At 47.4% G+C, this 16,233-nt stretch overlaps 1 protein-coding gene across 1 annotated transcript in view; it reads right to left on the bottom strand.

Annotated features, from left to right (window-relative positions):
• The window catches only part of DNAJC18 (DnaJ heat shock protein family (Hsp40) member C18), a 38,743-nt gene that overhangs the window by 12,699 nt on the left and 9,811 nt on the right, over positions 1-16,233 (bottom strand). The window contains exons 5-6 of the mRNA XM_019487166.2: positions 9,849-9,961; positions 7,282-7,391 (exon numbers count right to left, since the gene is read on the bottom strand). Coding sequence (XP_019342711.2) covers positions 7,282-7,391; positions 9,849-9,961 — 223 coding nt within the window. The remainder of the gene's footprint in view (positions 1-7,281; positions 7,392-9,848; positions 9,962-16,233) is intronic.

Genomic DNA, 16,233 nt, shown 5'->3' with positions numbered 1-16,233 from the left:
GTCTCTTTGCAGCTTCATAGATTTCATAGATGTTAGGGTCAGAAGGGACCTCAGTAGATCATCGAGTCCAACCCTCTGCCCTGGGCAGGAAAGAGCGGTGGGGTCAGATGACCCCAGCTAGCTGCTTGTCCAGTCTCCTCTTAAAGACCTCCAAGGTAGGGGAGAGCACCACCTCTCTCGGAAGCCCATTCCAGATTCTGGTAAGCCTTGCTGTGAAGAAGTTCTTTCTAATGTCCAGTCCAAATCTGCTCTCTGCCAGTTTGTGGCCATTGTTTCTAGTAACTCCAAGGGGTGCCCTGGTAACTAGAGCATCCTATTCTTTGCTATTCCCCCCTGACGAATTTGTAGACGGCCACTAGATCCCCTCTCAGCCTTCAGATTTACTGCCCTGAATGAAACACCAGGAACGCAAGGAATGACTGTCACACTATATCCTATGAGTCTTTCCCCCTCCATGACTCAGTTTATTTCTTTGTCCCTTCATTTTGTTGACTGAACCTGCTTTTCTTCTTCTTACAAAGTCCTAGGGGACAGATCTTAATGCCCCCATGTCCCCCTTCTCCCCTCACATTTTTCAAAAGGAAGTTTGATGAGGTTTTTTTTTAATACTTATTTTCAAATAATTAAGTGTGCTTACATGCAGGGCTGATGCATGACTATTTTGATAAAATGTGAGGGGTGCAGCAAGAGGAACAGCCTATTTGGGGGCCAACTGAAGAACTTCAACTGAGGCTGAAATCAACAACTGAAAAGAGTAGTGGAGAAGCAGCCTTCTGTCTGCCAGGCAGGCACAGTGACATCTTGTGGTAAAAACAGAACAATTTATTAGACATATTAAAGTAACTACCTTCTGTATAAACACTCAGTATGACAGACCAGCCCCAACAACTTCATAAAATCACAGAATCAGAGAAAATTGTGGTCGGAAGGGACCTCAAGAGCAAAAAGCAGGACCAGCCCCAACTAGATTATCCCAGCCAAGGTTTTGTCTAGCTAGGTCTTAAAAACCTCCAAGGATGGAGACTCCACAATCTCTCTGGATAACCTGTTCCAGTGTTTTACTACCGTCCTTGAGAAAAAAGTTTTTCCTAATATCTAACCTAAAATTCCCTTGCTGCAACTTGAGACTGCTGCTCCTTGTTCAGTCATCTACCATCAGTGAGAACAGTCTAGTCCCATCCTCTTTTGAACCCCACTTTAGGTAGTTGAAGGCTGCTATTAAGTCCCCTCTCAGTCTCCTCTTCTCTAGACTAAATAAGCCCAGTTCCCTCAGCCTCTCCTTGTAAGTCATGTCCCCCAGCCCCTTAAACATTTTTGTTGCCCTTTACTGGACTTTCTCCAACATGTCCGCATCCTTTCTGTAGTGGGGGGCCCAAAACTGGACACAGTACTCCAAATGTGGCCTCATCAGTGCTGAATAGAGGGAAATAATCATTTCCCTTGACTTGCCCGCAACACACGAGAATAGGATGGGGTTCAACATAGACAAACGCAGGGTGCTGCACCTTGGGAGAAGGAATCCACAGCATACATACAGGCTGGGGAGTTCCCTTCTTGAAAGCACAGAGGCGGAAAGGGATCTTGGAGTCATTATTGACTCCAAGATGAACATGAGCCACCAATGCCAGACCACAGCCAGCAAGGCCAGTCATACCTTATCATGCATCCAAAGGTGCATCTCTAGCCGGTCCAGCAAGGTGATACTCCCCCCTCTATGCAACTTTGGTCAGGCTGCAGTTGGAGTACTGCATCCGGTTCTGGGTGCCGTAATTCAAAAGGGATGTGGCCAGCCTGGAGAGGGTTCAGAGGAGGGCCACCCGCTTGGTGAAAGGGCAGCAGGACAGGCCCTACGAGGAGAGACTGAGGGACCTGAACCTGTTCAGCCTCAGCAAGAGGAGGCTGAGGGGGGACCTGGTGGATGCCTGCAAACTCATCAGGGGAGATCAAGAGCAAATAGGTAGAACCCTTTTTCTCCCCAGCACCACCTGGGGTGACAAGGAACAATGGTAATAAGCTGATGGAGAATAGGTTTAGGTTAGAGATTAGAAGGCAATATTTTACAGTTAGGGTGGCAAAAATCTGGAACCAACTTCCCAGGGAAGTGGTTCTCACCCCTACCTTGGGCAAATTCAACAGGAGGTTGGATGATCACCTGTCTGGGGTCTTGTGAACCCAGCATTCATTCCTGCCAGTGGCAGGGGGTCAGGGTAGATGATCTGTTCATGTCCCTACTGACCCTAGCTACTATGATACTATGATGATACACCTACTAATACAACCCAGTACGCCGTTAGCCTTCTTGGCAACAAGGACACACTTCTGGCTCATATTTACCTTGTTGTCCACTGTTACCCCCAGGTCCTTTTCTGCAGAGCTGCCACCTAGTCAGTCAGTCTCCACTCTGTACCAGTGCATGGGGCTCTTCCATCTTAAGTGAAGGACTTTGCACTTATCCTTATTGAACATCATGAGATTTCTTTTGGTCCACTCCTCTCCAGTTTGTCTAGGTTTTCTCTGAATCCTAACCCTAACCTCCAGCAAATTTACTACTCCCCCCAACTTGGTTTCATCTACAAACTTGCTGACAGTGCACTCTATGCCATCTTCCAGGTCACTGATGAAGCTGCCATCCACTACTACGTTACCCACCAATTCTTCCCTGTTTGTGAGCAGCAGGTCAAGAAGAGCATGAACCCTAGTTGGCCTCTCTAGCACTTGCACCAGGAAGTTGTCCACAACACTTTGCAAAAACTTCCTGGATTGCCTGTGTACTGCTGTGAGCTTCAATTTATTCTGTCCTCAAGGGAGGCAAAAAACAGACTTTTCAACCACTCTGTCTTCAAGAAGCATTTACACACTCCCTGTGTCCTTCCCACACACATTTCATTTTGCCATTTAATTGCTCTCTCTCTCACTTGGCAAGGTACAAGCAAAGAAAGGGCTCAGTGTGTGACAAAAGTCCCAAAATGAGAGGAAAAAAACACTGTTCTGATTGCCTTCTTAATATGCTAAATGAAAAGAAGCAATTGTCTTCAAGTTTAGCAAATAAAAGTCTCCCTGAGCTAAAAGGCCCAATACTTGAGTAATTTTTCACTTCCACATATCTCAACACATGAAATAACGTCCCACAATCAGGATAAAAAGTTGCTTTAGCTAGAAGGACTGAGCAAGTTACTGCTGCCCCTGTGTGGGCTTGGGGGAAATCACTTGGGACAGAAATGTTTCCTGATACATATTTGCCAGAATGGAACACATACAGAGCCCCACACAGCCCCACCAATCAACAACCTCTATTTTATGCATGTCTAGCAGATGCTAGCATAGAAATGAAACATATATCTTCTTTCCACCAATCAAATAAAAAATATTCACGCATTACTATTACCACTGTCCTTCTGGAAACTCAGAAGCCCTAGCTTCTCATCTCCACCAAAAGGAACTAAAATGAGACTTGCTTTGCTACTTCTGCAAGAAAAAATCCATGCCAGCCCTCTGCCCTGACTGGACTCCTCTCTTAGGCACCAATGGATGAGCAGGCAAGTGTCCCTTCACTCAAATACTAGGCGGAACTGTGCCAGGCACTCCCTTCTCCTTCGTGCTAACCAAATTACCTCTGCACAGTTCCAGATTCTGCTGGCTTACATGAAACTACATCAAACAAGCATAGGCAGCAGCTAACAGGGCTCAGCTCCCCAGCAGGCATTGCCTTAGGGCAGCCCAGCCACAGGCTGCTGCTCTGGGGGGGGAGGGAGGGCACATTCAGCTACTCTGCACGCTCACGGCCAGGATCACAGCTGGCCCAGCTGCAGGCAGGTACATTTCTTTTAATCTGTTTTTCTTATTTCCATGGGCTGCAGGGGCAGGGGCCCAGAGGGCAGATCAAGACCCCAACAGTGCAGGAGAGAGTGGGGTAGGGGAAGGGTAAATCATTCACCCCTGCCCCTGGCCCGCTCCCTCCTGCACTGTGGGGATTGTTCACTGTGAATGGGGCCTCGGCCAGCCAGGTCATGGGATAATCAAAGCCCGGTGGCTCATCCAGGAGTGCAGGGTGAGGGAGCATGTGCCCCAATCTTGGTTCCCCTGCGGTGTGCGCAGTGGCGGGAGCTGTCTGCCCGCACCCCTGAACAAGCCATTGGACTCCGATTGTCCTATGACCTGGCCCGGCCAGGGCCCCATTCACTTGGAACAATCAGAGCCCAGGGCCTCTTCCAGAGGTGCAGCACTGGGCAGCCAAGGGGGGGAGGCACATGGCCCCCCGATCTTTGCATGGGGTGAGGGCAGATCGCAGCTGCGCTCAGCCTCTGCTCTGTGCCTCCACACCTCGCTATCGCTGCTTTGAAAGCAGTGGGCACTGCCATGTGCCTCACCACCTGGCCTAACTAGCAGCAGGACGCACATGGCAGTGTTTGCCACTTTCAAAGCAGTGGCAACAAGGTGCAGAGGCACGGAGGTGGCCAGGACCAGGAGGCAACCAAGGCTGGCATGGCCAGGGCCAGGGTGGTGCGGTCAGTGCCAGTGCAGCTGGGAGTCTGCTGGGGCTGGGACTGGTGTAGCTGGGGCCGGAAGGTAGCTGGGGGTTGGGCCAGTGCGGCTGGAGCTGGGAGGCAGCCGCAGCCAGTGCTATCAGGGCTGGGAGGCGGCCGAGGCCAGGGCCAGGAAATGCTGCTCCCCTACCCAGTGGCCCTTTCCACCCCCCCTTAGACTTTCCCATGAGGGGGGCAGGCGTACGAGTGTACATGCGCATACTCAGCACCCCCAATTTTTTTCTTCCTCCGCCTATGCAAACAACACTGCTCTATGGGCTTACCTACATTACAGTTACTGCAGCATCAGCAGTGCAGGCATAGATATGTTGACAGAACCCTCTACAGGAGAGGGCATAAAACACCAAAAGGGGATTTTCTGCTGGTTTTGCTAAACTATCTCTATGAATGACAAGCTAGGAAATCAAACCACTCCCAAACCGTTCACAATTGTTGCAGGTCAGAGGTGTCCACACATACAGTGCCCTAGCATTCCAGGTAAAACACTCACCTTTTAGACACTGAGGACGCCTGTAGATGTGCAGGATGCCTGCCCCAACACAGAGGGATCTGGGTTTTCCAACTCCCATGGGAAAACGGAATAAACCTCGGATTTTGCCTTTTACCAGAGGCAAATGTGGATTTCTCATTTTACCAGAGAAACCTGTGTATTTAGCTGTTTTGCAATGAGTTCCCTGCAGGCTGGCAGAGTTCCAGCCTGCAGGGAGCTGGGAGGAAGTGGGAGGAAGGTGGAAAAACCGGGGGCACCACGTGCACAGATATGCATGTGGCCCCAGGCAGCCTGCAAAGAAGCAGCCAGCTCCAGCAGGTTGGGGGGGGGGGAGGGCGAGGGCATTGAGGGCCCTGCAGGGAAGCAGCTCGGCTGGGGCGGGGGGGGAGCAAGGCGGGAGCTCAAGCCTGCACCCTGAGCCTGCCCCGGGTACAGATCGGGGGGGGGGCACAGGTCTCCCCTCCCCCTTGGAGTGTGCGCAGCAGCAAGGAACTGTACCATCCCCCTTCCCCTCCTCCGGACGAGCCACCTGCAGCCCTGCCCTGCTCTTCACTGGGGCCCTGTAGCCACGCATTGTGGCCCCAGGCCCCAAGCTCAACCCAGCTGGGCAGCAGCCTCAGCTTACACCTGCCATGGGTACAGATCTAAGGGTGAGTCCTCCCTGCTCCCTGGGAGTGCATGCAGCAATGGGGATCTGCCCTGCCTGAGCCTGCAGCAGGGGGGAGCGGGGGCAGGGAGCTGCAGACCCAGGTCTGTAGCCCTGGCAGCTGAGGCCCCCCTCCAGCAGGCTTGGGGGAGCAGAGGCACCAGCAAGACTATGGGGGCTGTGGGTGGGGAGTGAAGGGCACCAGCAGGGCCGGAGGGGGGCTTTAATTTTAATCACAAATTTGGGGGTTTTAGCAGAGAATTTGTGATTTTTTTATCAGGGAAACCCAGGATCCCTGGTAATTACAGTGCATCAGAGCAGACGCAATTGAGTGTACTGGAATGTACTCTCTCCCTGGCTCTTGCTCACTCCCTTCTCCCTCTCCTTCCAGACCCCAGACAAATCTGTAGTTCTCGAGGATCCCTGATGCTCGGGTGCAGAACAAGGCAGTAGCTTCTGCTGCGCCGGGCAAGAAGTGGCATCAGAACCTTCCGACAGTGTCACAGCTGATGCCGACACCCATCCAGTGCAGCAGAAACTCCTGCCTGGGTCCACAGCAGAGTGTCAGGACTCCTGGCAAACCGTAACTTTGGCCAGGTTCAGGAGGGAGTGGGAAGAAGGGAGGGAAGGAAGGGAAGAGTGGCAGAAAGAGATGCTGCTGCCTGCCCTGTGAAGCAGCAGCTCCTGCCTGGGTCCACAACTGATGCCGCCTGCAAGTTCCAGGTCAGGGCTCTGGGTGGGGTGGGAGCTTTCACCGTGTTGGGAGAGCAGCGGCATGAGCTGTGGACGCCACCAGCAGGTTCTGCATCCAGGTTCCTGAAACTGCCTGTGGTGTCCACAGGTAATGCTGTCACCTGCCTGCTGTGGTGGAAACCCTGCTTGGGCCCACGGCTGATTGCTGATGCCGCTGGGCAGAAGCAGTCCTGCGCACCTGCCTGGCATCATGCAGTGACTGGAGTCACTGGCTGCCCGCGGGCCAGATCCAGTGAATTGGCAGCCATCTGCCTACAGGTCAGATCGAATCGGTTGGCAGGCTGTATTTTGCCCATTCCTGGACCAGATGCATCACAGAACGCTTGGTGTCCACGTGTAACATTGAATTGGTTCACTGTGGACTGGGTTAAAGTACTCGATTTTCCAGGAACGTTTTTGAACTGTTCTAGGCAGCTTTAAGCTGGTTTGACAGATGTGTATCTGCCCATTTCATGTTTAAAATGTATTTAAACCAGTGTAAGTTTTGTATGTATCCCTAGTCTTTTACAGGGATAGCTCTTTTTTTACCAGGGGTTTTGCTGGCATAGCCACAGCAGCAAAACTGCAGTGCAGACCAAACCAAAAAGTGCTTTATACCAAATGATGAGCCCTTGGTTCAGTTTCTAGCACAGCAGGCTCTACTTTCTGTTTGTTGCTATTATGGTAGGGCTAGGAAAACCTATTACTACAAACAGGACCAATGGTATTTCCTTAATTACAAAGTGATAATGTATATACTTCAGAGCAGAAGTGAACAGTTCATAAATTCTACTGAGTCCAACATCTCCCTACCTCCCCACTTAAAGTTATCTAGGACAGGTAGAAATTTAAAAAAAAATCTGACTTACGATTTGTAGAACAAGCTGAAGGGTGGGTTAGTGGCCATCAGCTGTGTTATAACTGATACAACTATGATTATGAAGACTGGCATCAATTGAATAAATGCTGAGTATGTATTCTGAAAAGGAAAACCACAGAAGATGATAAAAGCCAGATATGGAATGTAGCCTATTTACTCAGAGAAATCAAGATATAATCTCAAGGTAGATGACATACTAGATGTTAAACTGACAAAAAGAGAGAGTATTTGAGTTTAGGGCAAGTGCTGTATTTAAATTTCAAAGTAACTTTTATAAAACACAAAGTTGATAAAACATGTATATTTCTCCTAGCAATGTTTTCATGGGGTTTCTTTAATCCATAGTTCCATTCACAGGTACAGACACCCACCAAATCACAGTGAGTACTATGCTGCCAAACACAACACAAATAAATACATTAATTAAAGAAACAGTGCACAACTAGCAACAGTTTGCACTTGTTAATTCTCTGCAGTTTCTAAAGTTACCATGCTACTTTTAAAAACCATAAAGCATTAAGATGAACTTTCTGCCCAAAGTGAATAAAACTCTTCTGAATGGTTTTGGTTATTTGCAGTATATACTGTGCTCTGGAACTCAATATATTTATGCCTTTAGTTTGTTTAATTTTTTTAACTAAGCAACAGAGGTGCACTGATATATCGGTCACATATTGCAGGGGTTGTCAACCAGAGGTACTTGGACAGGTCCTAGGGGGTACATGCGGGCGGGTGGGGATGGAGTGCCACCGCCTCCCAGGAGCAGGGCTGGGACAGGGCAAGGACAGCAGCGGTACCCTTCTGCTGCCGCCACACCCCAGCCAAGTGAGCTTCCCCGCCCTGGCCCTGTTCCTAGGAGGTGGTGGCACTCTGTCCCCCAACACCTGCTCAGCATCTGGCCCATGGTGAGGGGGGGGGAGTGGGCTAGGGGCAAGCGCTGCCCAACCAGGGCAGTGAATGGGTCCCCAGGGCTAGAAGTGGGACAAAGCTGCAGGCAGCTCATCCAGCGGTGGGGAGTAGCAGGGGCAGCTCCTTACCACTGGGGGTGCGCACCCCTGGGGGAGGCATGGAGGGCATGTGCCCCCCCCCCCGAGTTTGTGTGCATGTTGAGGGCAGGGTGCCCGCTGCAGGCTTGGGGCCAGGGGCTGCGCCAGCCTCTTCCTGGCGGGGGGCTGGGCTGGGGCTGCACTTGGAGGGGATGGGGGCGAGATGGGCTCAGCTGCGCAGGGCAGGTGGTGACGGAGCGGGGAGGGGTGGCTATGGGGGGGCTACAAGGAATTTTGGGGTGGCCATAGCCCCCAAGTGCCTCCCCCACCAGCACCGCCTCTGCTTGGAGCGGTCCACTCTGCTGCCTTTCCCTCAGGAGCCCTGCCCCGAACAGTGGCAGTGTTAGGGGGAACTTGGGGGTCTATAGCAACCCCAAAATTCCCCATAGTACCCCTGTAGCCACCCTCCTAGCACTGCCCGCTGCAGCGGAGCCTGCCCCAACCCCCTTGTGCCCCAAGCACAGCCCCAGCCCAGCACACCCACCAGGAAGAAGCTGGTGCAGCCCCTGGCCCCAAGCACTTGCCCGCCCTTGCCCCATGCACAAATCAGGAGGGGCACATGCCCGCCATGCCTCTCCAGGAAGTGCGAGCAGTGGTGGGGAGCCGCCCACCCCTCTGGATGGATGAGCTGCCCGTGGCTGCCCTGCACCCTGCCTTGGGGTCACATTCACCACCCTGGCTGGGCAGCGCCTATTCCTGTCCCTGCTCCACTCCCTCCCTCACTTTAGGGGCCTCCCTCTGCACCCGATCCCCACCATGCCCCTTTCCACCACAGACTTACCAGCAGGATGCTGCTCTCCAAGCTGCTCAGCTACTTTCCTGTAAATCAGCTACTGGATCAGTACTGGCTGATATGGCTGGTTAATAATTGGCTACTGGTATCAGCCAAGAAAATCTTTACCAGTGCACCCCTACTAAGCAATTTTAGTTCAGGTAAATGAAAAATGGCTATAGAGACAAGAGTCTTCTGATGTCCATAAAACAAATACACCTAGTACACCCCCCCCCCAGCTGGTACTTAAAAGAAAAAATCCACAGTCTTCCCACCATGCCTCAATCATCTTCACTTTTAACGTACTTAATGTAGTTGTAGCTATTTAGGCGTTAACAGATGTAGTAGGATTGCCACCATGGAAAATCATTGTGAAAACATGTGCATGAGAAGAACACTTGTTAGCCAAACCCACAAATTTATTTCATGTTAGGCTATACAGCTGCCATTACAATATAATTATTTACAGCTACTTAAACACCTTTGGACAGGTGACCAACAGGTGAAAGACCCAAATGTTCTTTACTAATTTTGAACCCCAACAGTAGAATTTTATTTAATGGATACTTCCAAAAAAAAAAAGATAAGGAGAATGCATGCATTTAAAATTGTCCATTCTGGCTACAGAAATATTACTGGGTCTAGAGACAGTCTCCATTTTAATTGTAATTCCTGAAAATAAGTATACCAACTGCACCCATGAAAATATATTTATAACAACTCCAATTTCCTGGATACCTGAGGCCTGTTTTCTTCCTCCTCTTGCTCCTGTGTCCATGCCTTCTCAGTCCGATGCCGCCGTGGATAATAGTGGGCATCTGTTGTTACATTTGAAAACATATGAATATTTCCTATTTCAAAAAAAAAAAAAAAAAAAAAGGTGAACTTGTCATTTTCACTCAACTGCAGTCATCAATGAATCATCTGAGATGCTGGTTTTCCTTCAAACATGGTTTAGATAAAAAGATATTCTTGAGATGTCAGACTATAAACTTCAAATAATATATGTCAGATTAACATTCTAACACTGAACAGGGAACTAGCCAGAGAGCAAAGCATCTAGGTACACTGGTGTGAGATGTGAGAAGTGTGTGAAATCTGATATCAAAACAATGTAATTTACCAAGAACAGATGGGAGGCCTGTTAGGGTTTTTATATCGGAAATTCTGCTTTTACGCTAGTTTTAACATGTTCATTTATGAGACTGTGTTTTGTTTTGGAACCTGAGGCTTTATGCTTCATCATTCTCAATCCATAAATTATGCTACCCTTAAGTACTATATTTACTTGACTGTGCTAATCTGTATTTATTCTTCAAGTTATCACTGGTATCACTTCAGAATTTTATAATGGAGGGAAAAGATGAAAGAAAGGTAGCTGCTTGAGGAAGAGTACAATTCAGGATTTTCTTTCCTTGCAAGATGTAGAGATACAGCAGTGTACATAGCAGAATTATTTCTAAAATTTTTAAGTTAGAAGGGAAAAAGTACAATTAAAAAAAACTATTAAGTATTTTAAACTGATGAATTTAGCATCACGTGAGCACTTGAATAGATGCCCTTTCTTTTTCAATAAAGGAACTCTACCACACACATGTGCCAAATCCAAGCATTTCTCCAATCATAGAAATACATTCTCATCTTTACATCAACACATAATTAAAATAGTATTTTACACTTTTTATGGTATCCTTTATCCAAGGTTCTCAATGACTTTGTAAACATGAATAAATTAGGGCTGGAACAGGAAAGGCAAAATCCTTTTGTGACCTTTAAAATGCCCATGCAAGATGAAGACACTTTAGCAATTAGTGTTTTAACAGCTTAATGACTCTCTTGCATTATTAAAAAAATATGCATACATCTGCACAAACTCGGTCTACCAGCAGCATTAATCATTAAGAAAAAAATTAATTCAGCCAGCCAAAGGAAGGAGAAACATTTTTCTCTACCTCTAGTACCTTTGGGAACCTAACCTAATATCTTTGCAAAACCTAAGCGAGTAAGAAACTTTTTCAGTATGCATAACTTTTTCAGTAACTTCAGGCTATTTCAAGACATATAAGAACAGGGCAAGTTGCAGAAAATCAGGGCCCTCCCCTATAGCACCTGTCAGCATTCCTTCCTGTACTGAGGAGTCCAGCCTGAATGCTGACACTGTCTACAACAGTTGCAGTATATCATGTGGAGAGAGGCAGTCTTTTTAACATTTGCATTTGTATTCTTAACTTCAACAACAGCATATATTTTTGCATTTTAATTCCCTTTGTTTATTTATACTGGAAATGTATCTTAAAAATTAGAATAAACTAAGAAAGTTAGATGGTTTTAGGTACTGTGCAAATGAGCTTTGCTCAACACTGAAGGTTTTCAGCTCAGATCCTCAGAAAAACAAACAAACCCGAACTACAGGAATATATACTCACACACCATGCAATAGTATGGTGCTGCAGCCTAAAACAGAAAGGTTGCTTGCTGCACTTGCACAAATTCTATTTTCTTACTATATCTTGACTACAGTTTTTAAGTATCTTTATCCAATTCACATAACTAACCCTGTTTTCTTGACATTTTTCTGGGAAACAAAAATTAGGTATACTTTGCTTGCTCAGAACACAGATAAATGGATCTTCCTCAATTTAAAAAAAACAAAAACGCTTTTTGGGTAGGACAAGATTGGAAAAGCTCAGCTAATAGTAGTTTTTGGCAGGAAGTTATGATTTACTGTTAGCAAGAGACTGCAATAAAAATCTCTACAGCATAACTGTAATTGTTATACACAGAACTATAATTTCTATTAATTTTCCCATTTACTTGACTGCCAAGAGTAGAGTGGAGTGTTTCACTAGTATTGCTAACACCTAAATTCCTCTTCCAGTTTCAAATGTTGCACCGTTTCCTGTCCTAGACAGTTAAAGTGTTGCTGTATGCTGTTGAAAAGCAACCACATACCAAAAGTGGGTAAAGTGATTGGGATAGACAGGTGTGACTTCCAGCAAAGTCAATGGGAGTTATGCCAGTTGATGCCATGCTGAATATGACCCAAAACTGATAAATTTGCTGGTAATGTTTGTAAAGCACTTTAGGATCCTTTCAGAAAGATGCCATAATATATCATGAAATTAAAGTCTATATAAGTAATGAATCTCCCCAAGCTGCTTTAGGTTTTAAGGATTCGGGTGTTAGCAATTGTCTAACACTTCAAAGGTGTGAAGCACCACACAAGTACTAAACAGAGTCAAGAGATCTCTTAGAAGGGAAAACAGCTTTTACTTAAAGCATGTTTAAAAATGTATTTGTTTTTAATCCAACCCAGCATGCATGTTCCACCTATCATTTTTCAACTTAACTTGCAATATTTTTAAATGCAAAAGTTGAAAAAGTATGGATTCAGATATGCACGCTGCACTGCTGCAAGTGTATAATCTTTTCCTGTACATATTCATTAACATTGGAAATACACAGTGACACTTGGCAGGAACTCTAAAGGTATAGGTAAAAGTTTTCATTTTCTATAGTACACTAAATAGTACCTTGCACAGTCACGGAACTATGACATGATTGGAATAACAGAGACTTGGTGGGAGCTTGCATGACTAGAGCACTGTCATGGATGGGCATTAACTGTTAAGGAAGGACAGGAAGGGAGGAGGAAGAGGAGGAGAAGGAGGAGTTGTGCACTTTATGTAAAGGAGCTGTATGACTGCTCAGAGCTCCAGTATGAAACTGGAGATAGGCCTGTTGACCCTAACCCAGAGACTTTCAGAGGAGAGAGAAACAAGGGTGATGTCGTGGTGGAGGTCTGCTATAGACCACCAGACCAGGAGGATGAGGCTTTCTTCAAACAGCTAGCGGAAGTTTCCCAATAACAGGCCCTGGTTCTCATGAGGGACTCCAATCACCCCCAACATCTTCTGGGAGGTCAATACAGCAGTGTGCAGGCAAGCCAGGAAGTTTGTAGAGAGTGTTCAGAAGATTACCAAGTATAGCAGACTAGCTTGGCTTAGCAGGGAACTCTTCAGTAAGCTAAAACATAAAAAGGAAGCTTATAAGAAATGGAAACCTGGACAAAGAACTGACCAAAGCACAGTTGGAGTTGCAACTAACAAGGGATGTGAAGGGTAACAAGAAGGGGTTCTACAAAATGTCAGCAACAAGAGGAGGATCAGGGAAAGTATGGGTCCTTTACTAAATGGGGGTGGCAACCTAGTGACAGAGGATGCAGAACAGGCTAAAGTGCTCAATGGCTTTTTCACCTCAGTCTTCCCAGGCAAGATCAGCTCCCAGACTACTGCACCTGGCAGCAGTTTGGGGAGGAGGTGAGCAGTCAGCAGTGGTAAAAGAACAAGTTAGAGACTATTTAGTAAAGCTGGACATGTAGAAGTCCATGGGGCCAGAGATGATGCACCCAAATGTGTTGAGGGAGTTGGCTGATGTGATTGCAGAGCAGCTAGCCATCACCTTTGAAAACTCATGGTGATTGGGAGAGGTCCCAGCTGATTGGAAAGGACAAACATGGTGCCCATTTTAAGAAAGGGAAAAAGGAGGATCCAGGGAACTACAGACCAGTCAGTCTCACTGCAGTCTGCATAAAATCATGGAGCAGATCCTCAAGGAATCCATTTCTAAGCACTTGGAAGAGAAGAAGGTGATTGGGAACAGTCAGCATGGATTCACCAGGGGCAAGTCATGCCTGAACAAGCTGATTACCTTCCACAATGAGATGACTGGCTCTGTGGATGCAGAGGGACAAAGTGGATATGATGTACTTTAAACTTAGGAAGGCTTTTGATATGGTCTCCCACAACATTCTCACAGGCAAACTAAGGAGGTATGGGTTGGATGAATGGACTATAAAGTAGATAGAAAACTTGCTGGAGCATTGGGTTCAGAGGGTAGTAGTCAATGTTTTGATGTCTAGCTGACAGCCGGTATCAAGTGGAGTGCCCCAGGGGTCAGTCCTGGGGCTGGTTTTGTTCAATATTTTCATCAGTGACCTGGAAGATGGGATGGAGTGCACCCTCAGCAAGTTTGCAGATGACACCAAGCTGGGGTGGGGGGGAGTTGTAGATAAGCTCAAGGGTAGGGCTAGGATTCAGGGAGACCGAGACAAATTGGAGGATGGAACCAAAGAAATCTCATGAGGCTCAATAAAGATAAGTGCAAGGTCCTTCACTTAAGACAGAACAATCCCATGTACCAGTACAGGCTGGGGACTGACTGGCTAGGCAGCAGCTCTGCAGAAAAGGACCTAGGGGTAACAGTGGAAAATAAGCTGAATATGAGCCAGCCGTGTGCCCTTGTTGCCAAGAAGGCTAATGGCATCCTGGGCTGCATTGTCAGGAGTGTTGCCAGTAGATCAAGGGAAGTGATTATTCCCCTCTATTCAGCACTGATGAGGCCACATCTGGAGTACTGTGTCCAGTTTTGGGCCCCCTACTACAGAAAGGATGTGGACAAATTGGAGCAAGTCCAGCAGAGGGCAATACAAATGGTGAGGGGGCTGGGGCACATGACTTATGAGGAGAGGCCGACAGGACTGGTCTTACTTAGTCAACTTAATTAGCCAGTTTTCTATCCATCCTATAGTCCATTCATCCAGCCCATAGTTCCTTAGTTTGCCTGCAAGAATGCTGTGGGAGACCATATCAAAAGCCTTGCTAAAAATCAAGGTAAACCACATCCACTGGTCTCCCTGAATCCACAGAGCCAGTCACCTTGTCATAAAAGGCACTCAGGTTGGTCAGGCATGACTTGTCAGTAGTGAATCCATGCTGACTGTTCCTAATCATCTTTTTCTCTTCCAAGTGCTTAGAAATGGACTCCTTGAGGATCTGCTCCATGATTTTTCTGGAGACTATGGTGAGACTGACTGGTCTGTAGTTCCTTGGCTCCTCCTTTTTCCCTTTCTTAAATACAGGCACTGTGCTTGCCCTTTTCCAATCAGCTGGGACCTCTTCTGATTCCCACGAGTTTTCAAAGGTGATGGCCAGCAGCTCTGCAATCACATCAACCAACTTCTCTCAGCACCATTGGGTGCATCCCATTTGGCCCCATGGACTTGTATATGTCCAGCTTTTCTAAATAGCCTTTTCCGCATCCTGTCACAAGGTTGCCTCCCCCATTCAGTAAGGGACCCACACTTTTCCTGATCCTCCTCTTGTTACTGACATATTTGTAGAAACCCTTTCTGTTACCTTTCACGTCCCTTGCTAGCTGCAACTCCAATTGCACTTTGGCCTTCCTGACTTCCTTCCTGCATGCCCAAGCAATACTCTTATTCTGCTCCTTAGTTGTTTGTCCAAGTTTCCACTTCTAATAAGCTTCATTTTATGATTTAGTTTACTAAAGAGTTCCTTGCTAAGCCAAGCTACTCTTCTGCCATACTTGCTAGTCTTCCTGTACATCAGGATGGTTTATTCCTGCATTCTCAGTAAGGCTTATTTAAAGTACAGACAGCTCTCTGGACTCCTCTCCCCCTCAGACTGGCTTCTCAGAGGATCCTGCCCATGAGTTCCTTGAGCGAGTTAAAGTCTGCTTTTCTAAAGTCCAGGGTCCTTACTCTGCTGCTCTCCCTCCTTTCTTTCCTCAGGATCCTGAACTCAATCATCTCGTGGTTGCTGCTGCCCATGCTGCCATCTACTAGTGCATTCCCCACCAATTCTTCCCTATTTGTGAGCAGTGGGCCAAGAACAGCACAGTCCCTAGTTGGCTGCTCCAGCACTTGCACCAGGAAGTTGTCCCCAACAGTCTCCAAAAATTTCCTGGATTGCCCGCACACTGGTGGATTGCCCTCCCAGATGATGTCAGGGTGACTGAAATCCCTCACGAGAACCAGAGCCTGTGACTGGGAAACTTCAGCTAGCTACTGGAAGAAAGCCTTATCCATCACTTCCTCCTGGTCTGATGGTCAATATCACACCCCCACCACCACATCACCCTGGTTGCTCTCTCCTCTGACCCTAACCCAGAGGCTTTCGACAGTCCTATCTCCAGTTTCATACTGGAGCTCTGAGCAATCATATGGCTTTTTTACATAAAATGCAACTCCTCTTCCCCTTCTCCCCTGCCTGTCCTTCCTCAATAGTTTATACCCATCCATGACAGTGCTCTAGTCATGCGA

This window comes from Alligator mississippiensis, chromosome 9 (genome assembly GCF_030867095.1).
Source record: "Alligator mississippiensis isolate rAllMis1 chromosome 9, rAllMis1, whole genome shotgun sequence".
NCBI classification, from domain to species: domain Eukaryota; kingdom Metazoa; phylum Chordata; order Crocodylia; family Alligatoridae; genus Alligator; species Alligator mississippiensis.
This window is presented reverse-complemented; position numbering and strand designations above follow the sequence as displayed.